This window comes from Sebastes umbrosus, chromosome 4 (genome assembly GCF_015220745.1).
Source record: "Sebastes umbrosus isolate fSebUmb1 chromosome 4, fSebUmb1.pri, whole genome shotgun sequence".
Classification (NCBI taxonomy): domain Eukaryota; kingdom Metazoa; phylum Chordata; class Actinopteri; order Perciformes; family Sebastidae; genus Sebastes; species Sebastes umbrosus.
The window spans coordinates 27,706,774-27,728,474 of NC_051272.1; the positions used below are offsets into that span (position 1 = coordinate 27,706,774).

Genomic DNA, 21,701 nt, shown 5'->3' on the forward strand with positions numbered 1-21,701 from the left:
TATAATATCAATCAAGCCGATTTTCTGTGAATGGAGGCGCACTGACACAGCGCTGAAGACCAAATGACGATCCAGGTATCATCTGATCTCTGTTAGAGGAGGAGAACCTGCTGCACAACCGTACCTCGTTTTAACGCTACTGTCAAATCACATGGGACACGGTACCCGCAGTTCCGGTTAAAACTCAATTTCAAAGTAAAATGCGAATTACCTGTAGCACCTCTAGCCTATACTTTTACAACATGCCAAGAAATGAAGGAGCAGATGTGGGAGTCACTGAAACCACATGTTATTTGGGTTGTGAAACAAAAATACAGTGTGACACCTGATGATAAATAGAATCAGACGGACTGGTCAGAGTGCAATGCCAACCCTAACCCTGATGGATGGGCGATAGGAACACTTTTTAAAGACATATTTTTGGATAAGGGGAGGATATTTTGCGTTGGCCAATTAGCTAAAAGAGGGAAGGGTTTGTGTGTTTCAGAGAGAGAGAGAGAGAGAGAGAGAGAGAGAGACGCGTGCCCTTTTATTTTGAAGGCAGGCAGTATTTGTGTGTGCAGCTTGTAGTTGACTGGAGGAGCAGCAGCCTGTTGCGCACTTAGAGGCACAGAGACAGACAGACAGACAGGGCGCACCACAGCTGCGTGGATGGACAGAGCCACTAAAGGACTTCCTTTACTGACTTTAACAGACTTTTCATAGACGTTGTGAATTGGATGGCTATCGGGTTGGCTTTTCTTCTAAAGTAACAGAGGCTCATTACAAAGTGCAAACCTCTGAGCGGATCTAGCCTTTACGCATCCCGGGAGCCGGGACCAGAGGGACTCTCCAGGTGCGTGTGTGTCCATGCGTGTTTCCATGTGTGTGTGTGTCCATGTATCTCTTGGGTTTTCCTTTCTCAAACGTTTCCCTCACACAGGTGTGCTCTCTTGTGTGTGTGTGTGTGTGTGACGCATGTGTCTGTGTGGCTGCAGCTGGTATGGGCTAGTTGTCCAGCAGTACTTTCACTTTCGTCAGGTGCGTAAGTTATTTATTGCGAGGCACGAGGACAATACGGGGCCAGCTGATGAGGTTTACAAGGCAGATACGCTCTGGTGCTCAGCTCTGCATGGAGTTATGCAACTCCCAAAGTTTGCAGCAGCAGCTGTCATAGATCTAAGAGAGAACCAGAATCTCCCTGTGAGATCTCTACACATCCGCATCAAACAATTTCAACACTAGGGCATACAGTACATAGGAGGGACAGAGTTCAGGTTTCACAGTTAAGAAGTAGTCAGGCTGCTGGTTGAACTTACTGAGACAAAAGGGGAAAAATCTTCCCAAAAGAGTAAATCATTATTTCTGATGGTGGCTTGGTGCTTCAGTTTTTTTTCATGCAGTTGAATGAGCATTTTTGGCCAGGATATTCAAATGCAACAGGTATATTTCCTCTGCAGCTTCTGCAGGGCAACAGCCTCTATTACTGCAAAGTTAGACGTCCTGCCTATATGCTACTGTCATATATAGGCCCTCCTCTGTTCTATATTTGGCTACAGGCAACAGAGAAGGTCAAGAGGAAATAAGAGGAAAACTGCAGTGAGTCAGCCCAAGCAATGTGTGTTTATGTGTGTGTGTGTGTGTGTGTGTGTGTGTGTGTGTGTGTGTGTTTTTGAGCCTACTTCCAGTCTGGTTTGTTCCTCAAGTGATGACACTCTTTTTTGTGTGAGGACAGTCTCCCGTCATCACAGGCTGTTTGAGGGCTCGTTTTGGGGTCAGGTTTAGAATAAGGTTGAGGTTCACACATGCATGGATAAGGTCGAGGTTAGAGTCAATCGATGTGGATGGATGGATTGAGGGCTCTCAAGAAGCACACTAAATAAACAAACGAGTAAGTAAATAGGATGGAGGGCAGGGAAACACCAGTCATTACTTCAGTCTCTATTTATATAATCTGTTATATGTATGTACTGTATATATATTTATATACATATGGTCATACAGTATGTCCTTGAAAAGAAGGGAAGAATTCACAGACCCTGTAATGTGAGCCAATGTGCCGCCAACTACAGTAGGCTGCATATGTGTGACATGAGCAGTGAGCAGAGCTGTACACTCAGCTCTGGAGATGGTATATGTATAATGATAATATATACTGTTTGAATCTGCAACATAACATAAGAAAATATTGTTAAAATTAGCCAAATCCTAGGATTTGAACCCTCAAGAATCTGCCAAAAAATTTAATTATATGTGATTTTTCATTCATTCATTTTTTACTCAGACGTAATATTATCCCCATGCTAGTGTATCAAGGTCAAGTCTTTCAAAATTAATCATTTTTAGGCTTAGTTACTGAGCATGAGGCAAAGTCGAGATCGTCAGCACCCATGGGTCATGGGAGTCTTTGAATGGGCTACAAAGAGTTAACAACTTCCCTGCCATCCCCCTACTGTCCCCCAAGTGCTAAGTGTTCGGATCCATTCAAATAATTTGCACCTTCTTTAACCTTTTAATGCAGAGTTGAGCATTAAAAAAAGCATGGGGCACTTTGAAAGACACTGCCAGACACTGCCTGCCACACTGCCTTGAAACCTGCATTTACCCTTTTTCCACTGCTGTTATTTATTGTCAAGTCAATTTTATTTATATAGCCCAATATAACCATAAATATTGTGTGTACCGAGTACGGCTGCACAATGAATTAAAATTTAACTGAAATCGCAATAAGATGCTGCAACCTTCAAATCGCAGGAGGTGCAATATTTGTTAAAGGTGAAATGTGTGTCAAGATACCATTTTGAATTAAATATTGTGGTGCTGCCGAGATGTCCTGGCCTAAACATCATATTCTACATAATTAGGAAAGATCTTTGTTTGGCACAAATCCCCGCAAAAATCACACAATAATCATTTTAATGTTTGTCATTGAAAATGAGAATTATCATGTAAAAATGATCATTCCTTCTAATATCGCAAATAATATAGCAATTTCAACATCAGTCAAAATAATCACAATTAGAATTGTTTTTCAAAATCGTTCAGAGTAGAAACGTAATGAAATTACAACATAGACAATCCATATGACAAATAAATGATCAATGATACATATAATGTGATATATATGAAAAAGATAGATCCAGGAGGATCAAGCAGCTTCCAGGTGTTGCCGAACAGATGGAGCCTGAGCCTCACGCCCTCCTCTCCACCATGTAACCTCGAGAGAGAGAGAGAGAGAGAGAGAGAGAGAGAGAGAGAGAGGACAGGCTGCACAAATGCACAAGAAGCAATTAGTGTTGCACGGTATACCGATACTAGAAAGGTATTGCAATACCCTGCCGTTGAAGACGGTACGATATCCCCATTTTTATTTGTATTGTGAGAGCCGTAGGTCATAAAATAAACTGCGGGTCCCAGGATATAGCTAGCACTAACCAGAAGGATGGAGTCAACAAATGAAGTTGAATAGAAGATTAAAGCAGGTCATGAACCGCTCACCGGCTGCACATTCCCGCTCTGAGCTGGCGTCTGTGTCCTCAGAACTCCCTTAAAAAAAACAAGGAAAATACCAACGCAGCTCTAATTACCTACAGAATGTACCGATAACATTAGATTCGTCATCTTCTCTGAATCTGTCAAAGCATCTCCTGTAATTCGGCAAACACATAATCCACCAAAGATCAAGTGTTAAAATATTATTTTACTGTGTTTCCCCGTAACGTTAAATAGACGGAAAGGAAAAGCAGTCCGGCGGCAAGAGTGCCATTCTCTTCACAAACACCACTTTGACACAACACAACACTTTCTACAGTTACTGTGGTTTTCTGATTTAAGCAGCTTTTCCCTTATCAACACCTCACAGAACTTCATCTGAATTTATTATCATTTTTGTTTTTGAAAGCCTCTCACCGGCTCCCGTGCTGCAGTACCACTCTCTGCCTGAACTGATACTGATGCACCGGCGGGGGTGCTGTTTTACCAAAAGAATCCTTATTAAACACTGTTTAATAAGTGATATCTGGTTGCAAAGTTATCTATCAAAGAAATCACATTAACTTAAGTAGAGGGAACATCATATTACTTTTTAAAATTAATACATTTTTTTCCATTACGTTTCCTGATGTTTTAGGATTTTGTATCGAAATATTTAGGCAGGATATCGTATCAAAGTCAGTCAATCTCAAGCACAATATTCATACAGATAGGAGACAGACAAACATACAGAGGGATGTTGTCATTGCTAATCTTCCTGCTCTCAGTGGAACAAACAGATACTTAATGAAAACTAGCTGTAACTTCCTCTATTGCGTCTTGAGGTGACCACACATGCTGTAATTGCAAACCTACACACTGTTCCATTTTTGCTGGCTGTGAAACCAACAGTTGGGTTCAGTCATTTGTTGATCCCTGCGGCTTGGCTGCCTGCCACAATGACTTCACCACTGGTGGCACATTCAACCGGCCCAGGAAGGCATCGAGTTTGTCAGCTGGCTACTCACTGAGGTGCAATGTGTAGCTGTTGAGCGCTGGGATGAGTTTGTCAAAAGCTAGATGAAGAGGGTGAGATAGAGAGAGCGAGAGAGAGAGAGAGAGAGAGAGAGAGAGAGAGATGAGGAGGAAGGCAAATATTTGAAGAGAGAATAACAGATTGAGGGCGAGAAACAGAAGGAATGACTCATCATTGAGATGTCTGGATAAGTAGAACATATAAATATTAAGTAAATACTGAGACACCTTTAAAAGTCTTTTCAATTAACTATGAAGAATATCATTGATACGTCCATCAATATGTTGCATTGAAGTGTAACATAAATGTTCAGTCCCAGAGGAGACACATTTTAGTGAGTGTGACTAATCAGTGCCATTCACCAGTGATTCTACAGCTTACAGTAGCTCTTTTTCCACCAAAACATCAGAAGCATTCCTGAGTTTTGATAGCGTTTGCTTGAGATCGGAACATTTGATCGACGAGACACGGACAGCATGCGGTGGGCTTGCTGCTCTGTAAGGCTGAATCATATATAGAGAATGCCTCTGCTCTCTCCCTGAGATGTTTCCAATATTCTGCTCAACAGGGTTATTTATTAGAAACATCTTTAAAGATAATGCACTCCCGTACAACAACACGACAAACCACAGCTTCCAAAAGATCACAAAGTTGCACCTCTCCGACAGTGTGAAACTAATATACCTGCCTTTTATCTTGATAGTCTTTCTGCTGCTTGCTGTGAAGTTGCACCGAGCACCAGAGTTACATCTAAAATTACCTCGTAGTTCGTCAGACGGTGTAAGATCTTCTATGTGCCGAATGTGATAGGACAAACATATTGTCTATATTAGGGGGCACGTCTGTTAACCATATGTGAAGATGGTGCTCTGCTGCTCAAACATAGGTCAGAGTTGAAAATGTGCCAGTGCAGCAGGACTCCTCTGAACTGCAAATAGACCTTATGCTATAGAATCAGCTAGTGGGAACTGCATTGAGGATGGGTGGAAGCTGTCTGTGCTCAGCTGTGTGTTTTCTGGGGGTTTCTTGTAAAAATCTGCATGGATGGCTGCAGATGTGAGCGTTACAGATTGTCCAGTTTCATTAGTCCTGTGATGTCTGATTGGGAGGCAAATTGTTCCTTCTGGTCCAAGTATAAACTAGATGTGTGCATGCAGTTTACGTTAAATGCTGCCAAAGTTGTGGACATGCTGGGAGCACTGATTAAAGCGTGACAGCCGCTGGTTAGGAAAAACAAAAAGCCTTGACCAGTGTTTTTCAGTTTGCGGTGCACTACTGCTCCTTCAGATTTGCGCACGTGTGCTGTAAAAAAAAAATCTGAACTAAAACACATTTTCTATACATTAAGGCGCAGCATGTAGGCTATATAAGTCAGGTTCATGTTTTGAAATTGAAATTCAGCCATCTAAATTTAGACCGCGTTTGAGTGTGTAAAACAATATCCAGCCAGTGCAGTTGCTCCCATTTTCAACCAGCTTTACACACTAAGCCTATGGCTGGGTTTGCACCAACAAGGATTATAATTTTAAACCCAATTAAATCATTGTCATCATCATTGTTTAACTTTAAATCACGCTGCACTAAACTTTAAAACTAACTTAAAATTTAAAAAAAGATTAAATTTAAACCTCTTTTTAAACACCGATTCAGATTTTAAACCTAGATTGAGGTCCAGCTCCACCTCATGTAAACACTGTTCGCTCTGTCAGCACTTTCAACGTTTTTTGCTCTGTTAGCACTGTTAGCTGCGAGCCACCGGCTAGCCGTTGCCATGTTGAGAGCCGTTGAGAGGCAATAGAAATGCTCCCAACCCTGTATTTAGTTAAGTGACAGACTCAGCCCAATGGAGTTTTATGATGCTGCTGCTGAATTTATCTGAGGATACCGATTCAGCAAGGAAACAGTTATGGAGCTGAACAGGAAGATCGGACCAACAGGCAGTCTCTTTTTTACTTACTATGAAAAAAGTTTTAGCCTTACTGTGCTGTTGTTTTATCTTTTATTATTTGGCCCTATTGCTCCATTAATTCGGCCTTATAAGTTATTCTCTAAGGAGGAGAAATTAGAACTTCTCTGTTGAGCCATAACGCTGGGCTCACTAACTGAGTTAGAATTTAGGGATATTTTAAATATAACTAAATGTTGTTTCTAGAGCAGCAACAGTAATGTTTACAACAGAAAACTCACTATATAAACTCATTAATATCTCACAATAAAGATAAATAATATCCCTGACATCACAATACAGAGGTTATTGAAGTTTATAAAGAATGAAGAACACAGATATCAGTCAGTATCAGTCCTTCCTCCTGTCCTCTGTCCTCCTCCCGCTGCTGATGTGATTCACTGCCTGCAGATACCGCTGGTAGAGAGAGGAGGGGCTGCTTTGTGCCAGCCAGCTGATAAGTCTACAAGAATTTTGAGATACATGGCAAACTAAGCTAAACAGTTAGACTACATACTGTACAGGCAGCTTTTGTTTTAGCTTGTTTGTAACAGTTCACTATTAGTTGAGTTTGCACTTGTGTAAAACATAGCGGCGTGTGCATAGTTGATGAGAGACAGGGGACAAAGCAGATTGAAATATCGTTTTTCTACATGTTTTACATGTTCATGTTTGTTGAACAGGTGTATTGATAAAGTATTGGCCTTTTACTTGCAAAGGTTTTATTGCACTTACTCTAACAAGCGTAGTTCATCACTTCACTGTCTCCACCGCCGCTTCTCTGCTGTTGTTCGCTGACTTCGCTCCATGTGAGTGCTTGTTTGTGTTTGTATGTGTGTGGAGGGTGCAGTTTGAGTAGTGAATTAAATGTAGGTTATTGAAAGTGAAAGAAATAAAGGTGCTAAATTCAATATACAGAGCATTGATGTTGCAGAAATCCACTATTTGCTATTAGGGCTGTGTTTTGGCAAGAATCTGGCGATACCATAAGTATCATGATACAGGAGTAACGATTCAATATATTGCGATATATTGCGATACTGCAAGCAAGGCGATATATTGCGATTTCTTTAAAATGTAATGTCAAGAAAACTGTTATAGGATAAAGAACACACAAGAAATACTGCATGCAAAAAACTGCATGTTTTTTTCCCCAAATTGCATGGGATTAGCATAAACTGGGCATGGCTGTAAGGGAGAGACTCATGGGTACCCATAGAACCCATTTTCATTCACAGATCTTGAGGTCAGAGGTCAAGGGAACCCTGTGCATATCGCCATGCCAGATTTTCCTGGCCCAAATTTAGAATAAAGATGAATTCTTTAGGTTTCGTCACGGAAGCGTAGCGCACCCTCTGGTTTGTTAGCACACACTGTTAGCTCTGTCAGCACTTTCACCATTATTTGCACTGCTTAGCGCTGTAGCACTGTTAGCTCACCGTCACCATGATGAGAGCCGTTGAGAGGCAATGGAAATGCTCACAATCCCGTATTGAGCAAAAATGGACCACGTATGATTAAACTATAATGCATGCATTTCATGTCACATTCGGGGGCTGCACTTAATGTTTCTGAGGGCCACCATTGGCTCGTGGGCTGCACTTTGAGAAACTATCATACTATAATGAATAGCCTATATCATTGCAGAAGAAGAGGCGGCTGCATCAGCTCTGATCACTGTCGCTCATTCCAGCCCTGCACTTTGTCAGGTCTTTAAATGTACACAAACATCGGTCATACTGCAGTAGGAACTGTGTGTTTAACATGTATTAGACAAGCTAAATGTTATGGTCTGTTTTTCATTATGATCCATTGTAACAATGAAATTTCATAAACCCTACAATACAATTAAAATGTGCGCAAGACTACAATGCATATTGGCATATGGATTTCTCTACATTTAAGAAGTTATATGTAACTGTGTACACAGCAAAATGATTTCAATCAGTTCAAAATATCAAAATATATTAAAATGATTATGTTGTGATTATTTTGCGTGAAACTGTACCAAACAAAAACTTGTTCTTAAGACTGTGGAATACGATTTGTAGGCCGGGACATCTCTGCAGCACCACAATACTTAATTCAGAATGGTATTTTGACACATACTTTGCATTTAACAAATATTACACGTCCTATGAGTTGGATATTGCACCAGTTCATATTGTGATTTCGATAAAATTCTTAATAATTGTTCAGCCCTACTTGTTGGCTTTTACTTCTTTACAGGCTGAATGAGTTATCAATGAGTGGAAGGATTCTGCCTCTCCATCCCACCCACACTGGATTATAGACATTATGAATATTATGAATCTGTTTTACTACACGGGGACCAGAGAGTACATTTTAGAAAGTGTGGCTTGACACTTTTGAAATTTTTTAGAAACCCACTACAGTAATATCTGAATATCTGAGTAACAATTTTTTTAATTTTCTATTACCTTTATTTCTCGACATACTTTTTCTGTAACCATAAAGGTATATAATAGATATTTTCTCTGTATTGCTGTCTAGGCTAATAGGCTACATTAGGCAATATTATGCATAGGGGGATGAAAACCAGGTGTAGCTGTCATACCACTGTGACTGAATGACTGAAGTGGAAACACTGATGTATGTTTCTGATATTGTAAAGTATATTTTAGGTGTCTACCTGCAGATGTTGTCCTTCACCCATGTAATATCGCCTAGATGTTGTGAAGGGGTATTTAAAACCAGTCTCCTACAGGTTAGACCCAGCACGCATCAGCCCGCTGTGACTCAGAGCGCTGTGCTGGGTAAATTAAAGTTGCTGCGGCCGCCGGCTGGGTGTCCGTCTCCCAGGGCTGCCGAGTTCCAACCACTCTCCTCCTGGTGGGGTGGTTTCCTGGAAGTGGGGAGGATGTGATGAAGATGCGGGTTGTTTTCTCATTTCTGCCACTTTGGAATTAAACCAATAAACAAACTGTAAAAGCGTACAACCCCCGGTTAGTGACACAAACACACAGGTGGCTAATGTAAGCTATAGGCCGAGAAAATTGAGAGTTTGTTTGTGGTGGCTATAAGTCAAGCTGTTGGTTGCTGCTCAACATTCCTTTTGTTTTCTGTGTTTTTTCATTTTTGGTTGATTGCTTGTTTCCGTGCCTGAACCCCACTGTTTAAGCCTTTTCACATTTTAATGTAATAAAGGCAATGCATTAGTTGGAGCTCTATTTCTTCTTACATCTGAACTTGTGAAGAGAACAGAACAAAACAAAACATCATCTCTCTTCTTTGAGAAATGAATTCTGAAGTGGATTCTCTTCCTAACTCGTTATATAAGAAGTGCTCAGAGGAAGTGGCCGGACTCCCTGCAGATGGTAGCTGACCAAATCTGCACTGTCATACTGCCATTATTTTAATTTGTGCTACTTTAGCTCAAATTTCTCTCTCTTTAATGACTATTTGACTTACATCAATCCATGCTATTTAGTCAGTATAGCCGGGCAGACAAAGACTTTGTTTAACACCCATACTGTTGTCAGTGGATTATACTTATCATAAAACATGTTGATCAGTGACACATGTTGCATCCTGATTAGTGCTGAAACAATTAATCAATTATTCGGTCAAAAAAAAATGTATTGACAACAATTTTTATAATAGAATAAACATTTAAGTAATTTATCAAACAAAAATGGCAAACGTTCTCTGGTTCCAGCTTCTCGAATGTGAGGATTTGCTGCTTTTCTCTGTTATATGTTATTTCAAATTACATCTCTCTGGGATTTGGACAAAACAAGCAATTTGAAGAGGCGCTTAAAAATGACTACTTTGGTGCTTTGAGGTAAATGCTACACATCAGCATGCTGACATGCCCACAATGACAATTCTAACAGGCTGATGTATAATGTTTACCATGTTCACCATCGTAGTTAAGTGTGTTAACGTGCCAACATTTGCTATTAGTAACTAGAGACCATGATTCAAAATCAGGCTAGGGGTGTAAAGCTTGACCTCGACCTTCATTTTGATGTCAACTTCACACCAGTAAAGTGCATCTTGCATGGTTTTGACGCCATCGTCGCCACAAAATCTTACCAAAGACACACAAGGTGAAAACAATAACAGCGTCACTGTCATGGCTGGTAATGATAAGTTTGACCTGATGTAAATAAAAATCTGTATATTTTTTTAATTTATTACAATTCATCCCGAGGGGGGCACGGATGTCCACACCAAATTTCACAATGATCCAATCAATATTTGTTGTGATATTTCAATAACAACCAAAAATGTGAACCTGCTAGTGGCGCTAGAGGAAAAGTTAAGTGATCACCAGAGTCAGCAGGATTCTTAATTTGGGGACCATGAACGTCTTTACGAAATTTCATGGCAATCCGTCCAATAGTTAAGTAATTTCAGTCTGGACTAAAGTGGTGGACCTACTTTCCCGATCAGCCAACCGATATATTGATATATATTGATAATAATCATTAGTGGCAGCCCTTATCCTCATACTCAGCTGGCCATCTGATATTTATCAGTTTAAAAACATTCAATAATTCTATAAGCTGTCCAGTGTGCCTTTAAACTTCAGGTATCTTGTTGAAAGCTCATTTAAGTGATAAATAGTATTCTGAACGGCTGTACTTTAACATTTTTAACCTGATTGGTGGCAGCATTTTGTTGATACCTTTGAACAACTACTATAACTGTAGGCCGAATTGTATCACACATCCTAAATCTGTAAATGCAGTGTGCACTTTTCAGCGTTGTTTTTTCAGAATGGGCTTCTGAACATTGGTGAGATGCGTGATATCCCCACAGCTCATCAGAATCAGAGATATTGGCTGTGATGAATGAGTGAATGAACAGCTGGTCCAAACAATCTGATAGAAAGATTCCTTTGGCCTGAGGAGAATCCATCTGAAGAGACAAACATTCAAATGGGAATGGATTTGCCTTTGGAATAACATTTTTCCAACTAAATCAATCAGTGCTTGTGTCTGGGTCAGATGCTGCGTGAGTCAGAAGAGGCTGGTGCGGGTTTGACATGACAGCTGACAGATTGCCAAGGGGTTTGAAAACAAGATCATACGTTTTAATTAAGTGACAGGATAGGCCAGGTGCTGCAGATGTCGGCCTTGGCTGAAGTTTATCTTCACACATTCCACCTTCTAGGCAGCCATAGGTTTACCATATCAAAATATGTGGAAATTTGTATTTATTTAAAGACTTTTCATGCTTGAACTCATCAGTGAGGTTGACTGGCATTCCCCCACCCCCTCCACCCTGTCTCTGTGCTATCGGGCTCCCTGACTGTTTTTTTGTCTCTTGTTTTCAGACTGTCAGGAGCAGGGAGACAACAAAAGCACAAGAGCCATAAACACCAGGATCTGTCTCTGCTGGCATGTTCCAGAGATGCTCAACGATGCAATGAAGACCTGAAGCCCGATAACCCATGTGTGTCCCACCGAACACACACACAGAAGAGTTGCAGACACCAGTGTTGTGTGCGTGGCCGGCCCTGTGTGTGTGTGTTTACACACTGTGCTGAGACTAAAGCACTGTGGAGTCGAGGACTTAAGCTCAAGAGTTATGGTCCAACTGTCCACCTCAGTCTACCTGTTGGGAGGCCTTTTGGGTAAGAGACATCTGCACACACCAAGTGTGTGTGTGTGTGTGTGTGTGCGCGCAGTTGCCCTTGCTGTAATTGGTGCTGAGCTGGGTTTTGTTTGTGTCCCAGTGTAAAAGGGCAGTGTGTATCTGTAAGGTAGGACAAAATCAACAGGTTCAGTTGAGGCTGATATGATGCTTCAACAGTCTGGCAGAGTTAGACAAATCAAGTGTGCAGCTTCCAAAATTCACTGTTATTTTAGTATGAAATTCCCTCTTTGTTATTCAATGGACGGTGTTTGCTTGCTGAGCCACGGCAGAGGGAAAGTAACACAAAAAGGGAATATTAAAAAGACTAACTTTGGAACATACCCGCTTGATTTGTCAAACTCTGCCTTTTGGAATTTTTGTTTTTACACAGAACGAGGACTGTAGATTTTGTCCTCCTTCACTTACATTGAAATTGTTTTAAAAAGGGATCTCTTTGTGGCCAGCAATTGCAGCAACCAATAACTTTTTCAGTTTACATATAGGCATAACGGTAATTACATTTTTTATTGCAATTAACCATATGATTGGTCATGCATATTTTTATCTGTACAAACTGTATCTTATAGGGACATTTGTCAAGTATTTAATACTCTTATCAACATGGGAGTGGGCAAATATGCTGCTTTACGCAAATGTATGTATATATTTATAATTGGAAATGAATTAACAACACAAAACAATGACAAATATTGTCCAGAAACCCTCACAGCTACTGCATTTAGCATAAAAAATATGCCAAATCATAACATGGCAAACTGCAGCCCAACAGGCAACAACAGCTGTCAGTGTGTCAGTGTGCTGACTTGACTATGACTTGCCCCAAACTGCATGTGATTATCATAAAGTGGGCATGTCTGTAAAGGGGAGACTCGTGGGTACCCAGAGAACCCATTTTCATTCACATATCTAGAGGTCAGGCAGGCTGCAGTAACGATGTGTATGTTCCATTGACAGACCCTAATTTGAGAGTATCAAACAGTGTCAAGGCATTGTGCTTGCTGTATCTGATGTAATAACTTGATTTTTGTCCTGCACCAACAGCAACAGGCTGTAAATAACCACACAAACATATTTAAACTTGTCAACTCAGTAGTTTGTAACCCTACAGCTCTATTCCATATCTTTTCAGTAACTCAGTACTCCACATACAGGCACCGTAGGTTTGCAGGAGTGTAGGAGTAAGTGACGTCCTGCGCTAACAAGGCGCTTCACAAACAGTTCACACGTACTAAAGACAAATTTGTTTTCACCTGTTAAACTGCTGATAGTTTTGGTTGAATATGATATTGTGGGACAGAAAATGTGTTGCTTCCACATTTAATAAGGTATGTGTGACAGGATTTGTCAGTGCTCTGCTGCAGTCTGGTCAGTGGCTAAAGCAATGTGACTATTGCTTTAATCTGTTTTGGCAGCAGTTGATATCATTGTTGCATGTAAACATAGTCAAACACTGTTAGTTGTAACAGCACAAGGCTATGCCATGAGCCTTTCGAAAATGTCCTTATATGCCTTGAAAGCACATTTGTGCTGCTGTACAGTATACTCATGTTTAGTTGACCTATGGACTACGGAACAGCAGGTTGCTTTTAGGAGAAGCTGATCAGGTGCACGGCCTGTAGATATTTTAAACAAATCTGGTTATGGACACAACTAACTAAATCTGCTGATTATTTTCTACATTAATCGATTAATCCATAATACTGTAAAATGCCAGACCTGTATGTCGTACATAGGCTACTGTATTATTGAAAAATCATTGAGGATGTTTGTGAATCATTAGTGCGGTCTGGAAATTAGGAATATCAATATTTCACCCTGCAGTGTTAATTTTTATTCATTTCTATTTCCATATTTATTTTTAGTATTATCCTTAGTTCAACAAGCGAGGGAGGGAGGGAGAGAGGGAGAGAGAGCGAGAGAGAGAGCAGTGATAGTGGAGCGAGCTATAGTGACTGAAGAGAGGGAGCGGTTTTAGTGAAAACAAAGCAGTAAATCAAAGAAATAAATTATTTTCTGATTGTTTCACAACGCACTAAAGAAAAGCAGGCACTTAATCAAAGTACACAAAGACAATATCAAGATAACATACTAAAACTATTAGTAATTGCATTTTCTTCTTCACATGACGTGTCATCACGAATATCATCACGAAATGATACAGGTGTGTTCACATTTTTACCATTACCTGATAAATAGCTTGGAATGCACAGTGCGTGGGTGTTTTCATCATTTTGAAACCCTGTCATAGGTAGAAAAATGTCGACATGCTTGATTTAGATTTTGTCAGCCTTTTTCCTATTTCCAGCCTGTATTTCTTTCTAAAACAAGATAAGTTTGACAGGGTCTTAACCTTTGTGTCACAGAGCTTGGCACCATGTGTGAGTTGTTCACTTTCGACCATAAAAATACCAGTAGTGTATGCCCCTCAGGCTAGACGCCTTAACTGACCTCTTTGTCTTGATCCATAAAAAACATGACTGATTGTCTTTGTGAGATAGATGAAGTTTGAAGAGTTCAAAGAAATTTAACCTCTCTTAACTTGACTTAGATAATATGTTTGAGAATAAATATTGCTGAATCAGCTGAGGAGATTAATGAAGACAACATGACCTCAGGTTAACCTCCCTTGACACAGGCTTTAGTTTTGGACCATTTAAATGACAACCTTTTCCCCATGCAGTCAGAGTGTAGTAGGGTGAAGACAGGTTTATATGTATATATATATATATATATATATCATCCCCATATAACACCATCCTAAAATCTGTGAACAAAGTAAAATTTTAGCATTGATAAATATGTTTTAACCTCTTCCAGTGTGTTTTTACTTGTATCAGTGCACCAAAACCACCAAAAATATGAATTTTCTCACTAACCGCTAGAATTCGGGTAAATTGTTGGCAGTGGCGGGTAAAATCGGCAGGCCATCTGCCACTTTGGCAGGCAGGGAAAACGCTAATGATGGGAATAGAGAACCAGTTCCCGTTAAGAACGGGTTCTTACTTGTCCAATTCCTTGGAATCTCATGCCTCTGTGACTATCGATTCCTCTGCATTGATGCTTTTCCCACAGTTACGCATGCAAAAAAAAGAGAAAAAAAAGCACTCAACAGCATGGCGCTAATAAACCTGAGGGAATACACCCTATTTTTCCCCTGATAATGCTACACTGTGAACAACAAACCTGTGTTGAAATCAGCAGGAGGAGAGTTAGTAACGTTACCTGATAGCAGCTGGTGGGCAGCCAAGTCCTGCTTGGATAAATCATGGAACTACTAACATTAATGGAGGTGCCATTCAATTATTATTATGAGGCGTTCAAAAGCTGCTCAGGAATAAATTACTATTGGGTGAAGGTAACTTACAACATTATCATGATGTGTTCAAATATAATCTCGGAAAATTAAGTTTTTGGCGAGAAACTTGAGTAAATCCAGTTGTTTGAAGGAGATGTTTTCACAGTAATATAAAATAGATATGGGCTGCATGGTGGTGCAGTGGTTAGGAGTGGTTTTCTCCGGTTCTCTGGTTTCCTCCCACAATCCAAAGACATGCAGGTTAGGTTAACTGTTGACTCTAAATTGCCCGTAGGTGTGAATGTGAGTGTGAATGGTTGTCTGTCTCTATGTGTCAGCCCTGTGATAGTCTGGTGACCAGTCCAGGTTGTACCCCGCCTTCACCCAATGTCAGCTGGGATTGGCTCCAGCCCCCATCTTATGATCAAAACATTACAGCCTATGGAAACAATGTACTTCCATCTCTTTACCAATGATTGATTTAAACTGTCAACACAACAGTCAGTTTACTACAAACACACAGTCTGACATCTGTTATATATTTGTCTCAGATGTCCTTAATGACAGAACACAGTACTGTACAAAGAGAATATTGATAGAAGTACATGTGTCATCAACTGTGTGAAGTGTCAGGGTCATTGTCTCCTGGCAGTCTTGTTACTCAGGAATGCTTTGTGGTGTAATGTACAGTGCAGACTGTCAAGAGAGAGGAGAGAATTTGTGGCTTTTTCCCCTAAGAAATGCAAATGTCCAATCTGGCCAATCTGCTTTTATTTTATTTTGCCAGTTTGATAAATGCAATGCCCGTTACATCAATCAATATCATTTGTAAAGTGTTTATATATATATATATATATATATATAAATATATGTACTGTATAGTTATGCTCTTGAGATCAAGCTGAATCTACTGTGACATTTGGGGTCCACATTTAGCTGGAGTGCAATAGCCTATAATGATTAAAATAGCCAACTGAGTCAGTAATCGTGTTTTTGGCACTTTCTTTATTTAATTCTGCTCACTTGCAGCTGACTCACATCAAGAAGGTTCTGGGTTCAAACCAGATCGGATCCAACTGGGGCCTTTCGGGTCCGCATGTTCTCCTTGTGTGTTCACAAAGGTTTCCTTCCGCAGTCCAAAGAAATGCGGGTTATGTAAACTGGAAACTAATTATGTGAACATGATTGTGAATGTGTTTGTTCGTCTTTGTGTGTTATCGCTGTGATACTGGTGACCTGTCCAGCTGTTTCCCTGCCACTTTGTTAATGCATGCTGTGATAGGATCCAGCTGTGCTGCAGCCCTGAACAGGATTAGTGATACTAGAAAATGGACGGATTGAAAAATGTCATGGCTGTCAGAAAGGGTTGTTAGAGAATACATCACGCCACCCATTGATTTGTAGAAGAAAGTACCAAAACTGTGTACTTTTTTTTTTTACTTCACTATGATTAGTTTCTGTTGGGTTTTCTACATTTTAGAATTAAAGAACAGCCCTCCTGCCTTTAACCTCTCCTCTCCCTTGTTAATATAGAGATATGCAGCTTTGAGTATTCAATGTCTGACCTGACATATTATAGATGCAAGTTTCTTGCTGTGTATGTATTTCAATCAGGAGAGACTGATCAACTACATTTTAGTTTAGAAATGTGAAGTCTTTGGCGATTAGACCCCGTCGTGTCGTCAACATTTTAGGGGGGTAGTGATGGCATGAGTATTACGGGAGGTGGTGGTGGTGAAGAGATGAGGAGAGTTGGCTGAAGATCTGGATGGATGAGATGTGGAGCAGGGCTTCTGATGAGCTCAGCGGAAGGAACCCTGGGCGCTGGATGTGATGAGAACTGGAAGTGAATGGGGAGGAGGATGGTCACATCGATTTTACACTGAAATGACAACTGACAGCAGCCGACAAAGGAACTGTTTTGAAGTTTGACAGCAACAATATGATTGGCTCAGGGAGATTGTGGCAAAATCTGATCGGTTTAACTGAAAGAGTGAATGCCCTTAGTCAGCTGATTGAGTGAGAGAGAAGCGAGAGAGCGAGACAGAAAGAGAGAGCGAATGAATGAGAGCATAAAGACTCTTGGCAGAACTTACTTCCTAAGCTTCATATGTATAATAGGGTTGTTAAGTTGGAGGTGGATTCATTTAGTGTAAATGTTTTTGTGGGAATGTGGTTGATATAGGACACAGATTCCATAAACATGGCAAAAAACAAGACTCGGTCAAAACTGAGTATATGGCTGGACCGTGTGTAGTCAGTCTGTGAATTTGTGACTAAATTCTTATACAAATAGTCAGTGGCCAAGTCTATAATGTTAAATGCAGCAGTACACGTCCACCAGGTCCGGCGAGGACGCTAGGAGATGCGCTGCTCCGCTCAGCTGGCCATTGAAGCGGTGACGTACCTGGAATGTACCTGATTGGTCCCTGGTTTTCTGCTTGCCGTTTGTTTGACAGCTTGGTCCAAGTTTTGTGAGCCGGACGTGTCGCACTGGACAGGCTCATTTGCATAACGGACTGTTTCCCGCCTTTTCATTTTGAAAGAGCAACGGCCAATGAGGAAATTTCTACACTCAGTCAGTCAGTCACTCACTCAATGACAGACTTTTGCATTTGTAGGGCTGGCACTCTGTGGTCCAGCCAAAAAATTCTTGTGGTGGATTAAAGACCGAACTCAGGGTTCGTTCAGTTCGTTGTGCAAATCAGAGGAACTTAGTTTCAACTCCTGTGACAAACGGTGCAAACTCAAGGAACTCAGTTCCACTACATCAATGTGTCAATCTCTTGCTGTTGGATCACCCACCCCGTGTGCCTCATGTGGTCATCTCCCAGGGGCCAAAGACATAAGAGGATGGTGGGTCTTTTAGCATATAGGGCGGATGTACAATTTGGCGGTTCTACAGATAACGCATCAGCGACTACGTTTACATGCACATTAATTTTGCACTATTCCGAATATGACAATATTCGGAATTTGACACGGGTCATGTGTCAAATTTGGGTCAATTAGGCCTTATTCCGAATGGAGCATTTTCCAATTAAGACATGTGGGATATGCCAATATTATTCAGGTTGTAAGAGCATTCTTTGAACATGTGATAGCCGACAGCTTGCAAAGATGCATGCCCAAAAGAAATCCCACATTTTTGGTCAGAAGGAGAAACACACCTACTTTTAAAGATTATGAAAGACTTGGATATCAACAGGTTTTTGGAAATGCGCAAATATCGCAGCGTCGACCTTTTCAAAAAGGTGGTTGAAGAAATGAACGAGGGAGGCTGTGTTCGCACGGTCAAACAAGTCCGCCACCGGTTACGTTATTCTGAGTATGCACAGCTGCATGTAAACGGGAATATTAGTGAAATATTCATTTTCATCCAGCTTAGTAGGAATATTGTCTTTTTAGGATTAAGGTAAACATGTAAACGTAGTCACTGTTGTGTTATGTTCTGGTTTAGACCACAGCGTGGACTCAAATGCAGCACACCACAAGAGTTTTAAAGTATGAACAAAAGAATATTTATTCCAAAACCAGGTTCCAGGTTGAACATAGAGCAGAGTGCAGGAGTAGGCAGGCAGGCAGGAAGCAGCCACAGCTGGCAGACGAAACAGACCTGAGCACAGAGCAAAAAAACGAGGTCAGTCCAAACAATCCAAAAAATGATAGCAACAGCAAAACAAGAGCAAAGATCCTAGGGAGCCTGATTAAGTCAAATACCACTGAGGGCGACGGAACGATCTGGCGAAGAGTAGCAGGAAAACCGGGGTATATATACTGCAGGTGTGATGATTGGTAGCAGCTGCTCCAGCCGAGCCCGCCCAGAGGAGGAGGAGGAGGAGGAAGGCCACACCTCCCGACACACTGACAAACTAGACAAACCAGGGGAAAACACACAAGAGACAAAAGGACAGGGAAACATAGGAAACAAAAGGAACTCCTAGACTAAAGGTAGTGAACATGACATGTTGATGCTGTTCATAAGCTGCTTCTCTTCCCAGTACCCATAGCTCACTGGCACAGATAGCACACTGTTAGATGTTAAGGGTGGGAGCATTTGAGTTTGTGGATAAAAAAATTGTACCTGAATAGTTGTTATACGGTAAGAAATGAGCAGGGTGAGAATGTTGTTGAGATGACTGTGAGGTTAGTTACATATCCTTCAGCCCATGTGTCAGTTCAGCGGTAACTTTTTACAAAATCTAAAGTATTCCCACAGCACTAAATGAACTTAGTGAAGGTGGAGATCGTCTTTCACCCTCTAAGAGAGAACCATAAATTTGTTGGCCAAGAGCCATAGTCACATTTCAGTTTTAAATGGTATACCCCTCACCTCCTGCAAAGTGCCTCTCTCTGTGTGTGTATTATATGTCTGTGAGTGAGAGGAGAAATAAGAGACGGTGAGAGAGCAGGAAATTTATGAGAAAAAGTGAAGCTACGGTATAAATTTAAAGTGTGGCAACTGCTCGACCCACTTACACTGACATGATTTTAAATGATTAACTATCTTCACCAGTCACATTTAAAGCTGCAGAAAGTTGTACAGAGCTGCGTTTGCATTTGCAGAACTAGCAGCTGTTTCCACACTAAAATAATATTAAAAGTATTGCTTAAAGGAACAGTGTGAAACTTTTTAGGGGATCTATTAGCAGAAATGTGATATAATATTCATAACTATGTTTTCATTAGTGTATATTCACCTGAAACTAAGAACCGTTGTGTTTTCGTTAGCTTAGAATGAGTCCTTCATATCTACATAACGAGCGGGTCTTCTTCACGGAGTCCACCATGTCGCTCCGCCATGTTTCTACAGCAGCCCAGAACGGACAAACCAAACACTGGCTCTAGAGAGAGCTTTTCGTGTTTTAACGTTATCTGAAGTTCACCGTAGTTCTCAGACACGCTTGTGGAACTGTGGCAACTTGAACCGCAGAGTGCAAAACCATGGTACCGTTAGCTGCGGTCTGACTTTTGTTACTCCTAAAGTAGTGTTATTATGTTAAGGATGGCCTCTGAGCAAGGCAAACGGCGTTACCATGGATTTGCACTCAGCCAACCCGTTCTCACTCCCAACTCGTCAAATACCGCCGTTTTGTAAGTGCCCCTTGGCATCGGAAACCGATGCACGGAGGCACCCTTTAGCAATGTATGACGAACCAGGCTTTAACTAACTCCAATGTAAGCGTCGTTATTCGACGGTCGAAGCAAGTGGCGTAATATTAATAGCATGAGAGTCCGCTAAGGGTGGGCAGGAGACTGGAGTTCTGATTAGCTTAACACAGATCATGTCTATCAGAAACATTCCCTGTTGGCTCTTCCTTTAGAATATTGACCCCTTTAGTCCTGTTGTACCCCACATTGCTATGTCCAACACCTGCAGCAAAGGGCATATCTAAAGCTTTCTTCACCCTTGATAATCATGTGATTATATAACCCTCATAATTGTCTGGCTTTAAAAGCATGCTGACAAACTAAAGTGAAGGGAAGCATTGATCAGGGATTAACCCGGGACTTAACTCAGGATTCCCAAATCATCAAGGTGAAGGTTCTCCCGTCCCTGCCTCCCTAATTACAGGATACCCCCAGTATTTCTAGGCACAATAACTCAGTCAACACATATACATTCATACACTGGTATTGAGTATCTACTTTGGTCAGCTGAATATCACATTTTCTGTTTAATTTTTCAACTGTACTGAACGTTTACCTGCAATACCTCCAAAGAAACCTTATGATCAAAGCATTCGACCTGTCGAAAAACTGCAGACACACTGTACTTTGATCTTTTTACCGACGATGATTGATTTCAAATGTCAAGACAAGAGTCAGTTTACTACAAACACAGTCGGACATCTGTTATATATTTGTTTCAGATGTCGGTAGTAATGCAAGAACACAGTGCTGTACAATATCCTATGGACCCTTTGTAAAACTTTTGAAGCATATATATTGTAGGTCAGTTTAGCAGAAATAAAATGTAACATGCTGTTAAAACCCCCTGAGACCCGTGGGATCACGGGCGATCCTGACCGACTATACTGTCTTTCAGAGGCTGGATCAGGTTCACTTTTCAGCTAGAGTGAAGATGCAGATATCATATTAAACTAGAAAAAATAAGGAATCCTAAGGAATGAATGATACCAACCATGCTGGATTGTCGGGAAGGAGGCTAAATAACGCTCCAAATTTAGGCTAAATTTTAGCGAGGAAAAACTGGCATGGCCATTTTCAAAGGGGTCCCTTGACCTTTGACCTCAAGATATGTGAATGAAAATGGGTTCTGTGGGTACCCACGAGTCTCCCCTTTACAGACATGCCAACTTTATGATAATCACATGCAGTTTTGG

At 40.9% G+C, this 21,701-nt stretch overlaps 1 protein-coding gene across 1 annotated transcript in view; it reads left to right on the forward strand.

Moving 5' to 3' along the window:
* Window positions 1-572: 572 nt before the first annotated feature.
* il34 (interleukin 34) overlaps window positions 573-21,701 on the forward strand; it is a 44,301-nt gene continuing 23,172 nt past the window's right edge. Inside the window, exons 1-2 of the mRNA XM_037768499.1 lie at window positions 573-835; window positions 11,737-12,036. Of these exons, the coding sequence (XP_037624427.1) occupies window positions 11,991-12,036 (46 nt within the window). The 5' untranslated portion in view covers window positions 573-835; window positions 11,737-11,990. The remainder of the gene's footprint in view (window positions 836-11,736; window positions 12,037-21,701) is intronic.